At 46.1% G+C, this 5,477-nt stretch overlaps 1 protein-coding gene across 1 annotated transcript; it reads right to left on the reverse strand.

The window, feature by feature from the left end:
• Positions 1 to 2,152: 2,152 nt before the first annotated feature.
• On the reverse strand, positions 2,153 to 4,723 carry LOC134539612 (uncharacterized). The gene is made up of 2 exons (XM_063381788.1): positions 4,564 to 4,723; positions 2,153 to 2,532 (listed from the first exon to the last, which is right to left on the reverse strand). Exons 1-2 carry the CDS (start codon positions 4,721 to 4,723, stop codon positions 2,153 to 2,155), a joined length of 540 nt encoding a protein of 179 aa, XP_063237858.1.
• Positions 4,724 to 5,477: the final 754 nt, after the last annotated feature.

Raw genomic sequence — 5,477 nt, forward strand, 5'->3', positions numbered from 1 at the left:
ATGGAACAGTATTCAACATGATTCAGTAAAGTATAAGATTTAAAAGCACATTTATAGTTTTATTTGTATTTGGCTTCTTTTTTTTTATCCTGTGAAAATGCCGCTGCAAGTTGCGCGCGCATCGTAAAAATTCCCCTCTCGTTTTGCCACAAGGCGCCTGCAGACGTGTGTCCGCCACTGCGCATGTCCACAGTCTCGCTGCAGTTCCTCCTGAGTGGCTGTCAGGTCACGTGGAGTGACGCTGAGAGCAGGGTCACAACTCAGCCGCGAGCCGAACACTCGCGAGGAACACGTCTGACGGCCGTCAAAATCGTAACGTGGGGTGCGGCGGCGCTGAGATGTTCTTTTCTTCCCCCCCCCCTCTTTTTTTTTACGCATTGCGAAGGCCCTCCCTCGCCCATTGTTGCCAATATGTTTTTTTTTTAATTTTTATTATTTGCGTTTCTGTATTGGGTCGATTGTGCGGCCCGAGAGCTGGGCCGGAAAGTCGTAAAAGAGAACTGCAACTCGAAGCCTTGGGAAGGCTGTCTGGGGGAGAAAGAGAGAGAGAGAGAGAGAGAGCACCTGGGACCATAGGGAGCCTTTGTGGGGAGACTTTTACGAGTGCGTGTCGACTGGCCTGGAACCAGGGGTGGGTAAGGGGGGGGGGAGCACCTGCGACCCGGAGCACCCATTGTTCTTTATCAGCCGCGGCGACCTCCACGCTTATCGCTGCATTCCACGCAAGGATCCGACCCTCGGAAGGTCGCGCGGATGTTGTGTCTCCCGGGCGGCGCGCCGCGCTCTGCGCACCCCTGCGGGTTCCGGCCGACCAGGGCTGCACAAAGTGCCTGCTCGCCCGCGCTGCGTGGCTCGTGCGCGTGTCTGCTGGAGGACCCTGCCAAATAAGTTGAGACTGGAAAAATTCGCGAGTTCTATGACCTCCAGGATAGACTCCATGATCCTCTGCCTACTTGGACAAACGGCGCCTGTTCATTGGGTGCTGAGTTTTGAGGCGTCTCAAGTGGGTAACTTGTGATTGGATACTTTTTTATTGATTGTCTCTAATTGGCCAAGAGTCCTAGATATTAACAGTGAACCAATAGCAGAAGCAGCACAACGGTATAAATATTTGAATTTTAGCATATCACGAAATGAACCCGCGAATTTTTCCGGTCTCTAATTATTTGCCAAAAACTAAAGTTTCCAATTACACTCCAGCAGATGACTTAGACACGAATTATATCCGGGACTTCCCATCGTCTCTCGATCCTAGAGTCCCAATCATTAACAGCCGTCCGCACGATAAATACTGTCAGCTCCTCGCAATAGTCTAAGAGTTTGAGAGCACTTGTTTGCTTCGTGACTGAACGACCAGTCATTAAAATTTACTTTCCAAAAAAATTTGCAAGTCACAGCAGTTGAAAGTTAATAAAGTGGTTTGTGATTAGCCTTAAGTCGATGCTCAAGTATTTAGAGACACGCATATGCCTAGGGTTTGGGTACTAAGCCAACTCTTGAGTAGAAATTTAGATATTCTTGCAGGCTCACAATAACGAATACAAAGAAAGCAAAACCTACTGCAATTATCTGAACTCACTGATTTAAATAGTGTGAATGAGAAGAAAATGTTTGTTTTGGTATAAAACTCTTTGTTAGGGGTTAATTATTTTAAAGTAAAAATAACAGCTATTTTATAATCAATATAAACTTTTCTTTACACAGTTTTACCACAGGCATTGCACTAAAGAACACAGTTAACCTCAAAAGTCAAAATTTGTCTTGGATTCGTTTGTATTCAATGGCCGCGAAAGTTACGATCTTCAAAATTGGTTTTGTTTCAATGAAAAAAAAATAAAAAAAATAAAACATAGTATAAAATAAATAGAAAATTTAATTTTAAACCCATTAAGATTAATAAAACATCTACGAAACCAATAATAAAAATATGAAAAAAAATATTATTAAAAGTTTATTTAAAAAAAAAATACAAACTCATCGTCGCAACATCAGGTGTGTTATACTTTATGTAGTTGAATTATAAAATAATTTTTAAAAATATATATTCAGCCAAATATTTAGAAAATAAAAATTTTAAAGATGATGGAAGTTTACAAACGATAATTGAAGCGAGGAACACCTCACTGAGAGCCAAGGGCGTGCTTATAAAGCACTACACAGGTCCGTGAGACGTGTGACGGGCGGGCGGGGCTGTGTCAGGGTCAGGGGCGCCGGGGGCGGGCAGGAAGCGCAGCACGGGCCGCAGCGCCGCCCCCGAGGCCCGCGCCGCCCCCGCCCACGGCCTGCCCCCGGGGTCCGCCAGCCGCGCTGCGCCGCCCACCCCAGAGGGCCGGTCGGCGGCGAAGTGCCCCTCCAGCCGGCTGCCGTCGGGGAAGAGGTAGCAGCCGGCGCCCTGCAGCCGCAGGTCCTGCAGCTCGCCGCGGTACTCCGAGCCGTCAGGGAACCTCAGGGTCGCCCCCGGGCCGGAGAGACTGTCGGCGTCCCATTGGCCGCGGTACACGTGGCGGTCCGCCGTCACCAGCCGGCCCTCGCCTGCCGCACGAACCACCACAGGGCCCCCCTCTGAAACCATGAAGTGGGGGCAAACGGGGGGGCAAAGAAAGTGCCGTGTAATCAATTCTTAGATAATAAAACTGCTTAAATAGCACCATTTTCCACCTTGAAATACAGATTTTCCCGGGGGAGGACCCCCGGACCCCCCCGCTTTAATACGGGGGGGGGGGGGGGGCCATGCTTCTTAACACCCCTCATACACAAATCCTGGCTACGCCACTGCGTGTCATGAATCATTATCCAAAGAGGAGGTGCAATTTGTCCTAGTACATAGAGGATCTTGGAGTCTATCCTAGAGGTCATTGAAACCGCGGATTTTTCCAGTCTCTAGTAGTCAGCCTCTCTTAGGCCTAAGCCTTTTCCGTTCCAGGGCCCCCACGGGCGTGGATACGGATACGCCGTGTACGTGACACAGGAAGAGGTGTTAGAGATTCAGCTATGACTAGAGTCTGAGGCTACCCATCCCAGCTTAGCCGCCACCTTCCCCCCCTCCCCCCCCCCCCCCCCGTCTCCTCAGCTGACCAGACAAGTGGCTGCGTCCCAAGCTCTTGGGCACCTACCCTGTGGGACCCCTCAGTCACCCAGTGAACCCGTGGTCCGGAGGAGGACTATCCAACCTCTGCTAGCTCTGCTAGTGCTAGTGCTGGAGTTGTATCGCCACTCACCGCGTCGACTTCGCATCGGGCTAGAGAACCCTTGGAGCCTGCTCCAAGCGATCGGAGCACCACCACCAAGTACGAGGCCAGCCCAATCAGAACCCAGGGCCTAGAGGAGACCTCAACGGGGAACCTTTCACTTTCAACCATGTAGGGACAGCAACATCGCCCCAAAACCAGAGGGGTCTCACTGCACCCCAGTTGCCGTGACTCACATAGTGGTCTGCTGTCACCTGCCGGCCTTCACCTGGTGCATACACAAACACTACTGCACGTGACGATATGTTTCATACTGACTTTTGGTATCTTGTGTTCTCTAAAATAGAACCTATTGTTTTTTTTCTTGGTTGTGTAGTGTTGGGTCAGGTTATTACCATCTTGTTATTAATAATTATTATAGTTAGGTTTTAAAAGGGGGAATTTATTTTATCGTTTTTTTTTCCTTAAAAGTAATACTTGTCGTACATTCTTCACGCTCGGCATTATTTTAAAGAATCTACGTTAAATATTGTGTCCGAGTTTCGTATTATGAGAGAGTTTATTTGCATTTGAGAATACATGTATCTGCTCGTTACCAAGTTTAGATGTTTATACATCATCGGCGAGAACTGTAAGACTCGCTTACAATATTTTTCTTTTTTGCATTGTATATTTAAAATATTTTTCCTGCTCTAGTTATTGCAAAGACAATTTAAAAAAAAAATACCTACGATTCGTTAATTCGAAAAACAATAGTTTTCATGTAACAACGTAAGGGAGCATTCGCAGAACTGCGGTCGTGTTTAGTCTCGCAGCAGCGTGTCTGGCCGGGACCTGCTCTAGTGGGAGTGTGAAATATCACGTGTGTGAGTCGCCGTGGGGAAGCCTTCTTTTCACAGACGAGAGAGCCAAACGTCCGATCGTGCATGTTCGGTCTTTTTTTTTGTTCATTGTAACTCATGATAACTAATGGTCAATTGGGTTAGCTTAGCTACATTATAAATACTTTAAAACATTGTGGACGGTTGATTTGGTTAGGATAGCTACATTATAAAGATACTGTGAAATCATGTAAACGGTTCCCTAGCCTTGGATAGCTACATATTAAAAAGTTATTTGCTAAGCAACCATAAAATGATTTTACAGTATTTTTAATGTAGCTATACTTACCTAACATAACCAACCATCCACAATGTTTTAAAGAATTTATAATGTAGCTAACTTATACTAATCGACCGCAAAAATTTAATGCCACACAAGGTTTATACAATGAGATAGAACGGAGGGGGGGGGGGGGGGAAGCGATCATGAACTTCGGGTGTGTCTCTCTCGTGTGTGAAATGAAGGCTTCCCGCGACGCAGGCAGGGCAGCCACCTTGCCGGACCACGTCGCCCGCCGAGGTCGCCCTGTACTGGCCGCTGTAGTAGTCGCCGTTCCGGAAGTAGAAGGAGTCGCTGTCCTCGTGCACCGACACTTCCTGCTTCCGCGCGCCCCCGCCGCCGCTCTTCTTGGACCGGCTCTTCTTCTTGCTCATGTCCGCTCATGTCCGCTCATGTCCGCTCATGTCCGCCCTCGCTGGCTCATAGCTGCGTCACCTGCACGGCTCTCCAGCTGGCAACACTGCCGAGTTCAATGCAATAATAAAAAAAAAGACCTAAGAAGATCTTCATGTGCAACTAATAGTATTATCTATAGTATGTTGGTGAAAATTGGTTGTCTGTAAAGTCGGTTTACGGACGATAGCTTAACGTGACAACGTCATAACAAAACATTGATGAAATGATTGCATACTTTTATGAATAAAATTGAATAATTTTTATTTTAATAATAAAAGTATAAATACTTGAAATTATACTAGTAATCAGATTTTTAAAATGCAAGAATAATTAACCTTTATTGCCGAAATTGTTGTTGTAATAAGCAATGAAAACCACATTAACTTTTCACTTCACTTTATAAACAGTTCTAATCAAATATCTATCATCAATTATATGAATCACCATAATATTTTAGTCAATTGTAACATAACCTATTATTACTGCACTCGCCGACAGCGTAACGGAAAGATGAGCGTAATGGGACACAGCGTAACGGAACAATGAGCGTAACGGGACACAGCGTAACGGAACACTTTTTCGTACGTGCAGCCGGCGTTCATCGATTTATTAGACGTTGTCACGTCAAAAAATGACATTTGCTTCTTTCCAAATGGTAGATCAACCGACAATAGTTTTTGTTCAACTATTTCACGTAGAGTAGTTATTTGATGCATAACAGTAGTAGATACT

The sequence above is a fragment of the Bacillus rossius genome, chromosome 15, assembly GCF_032445375.1.
Source record: "Bacillus rossius redtenbacheri isolate Brsri chromosome 15, Brsri_v3, whole genome shotgun sequence".
In the NCBI taxonomy this organism is placed as follows: domain Eukaryota; kingdom Metazoa; phylum Arthropoda; class Insecta; order Phasmatodea; family Bacillidae; genus Bacillus; species Bacillus rossius.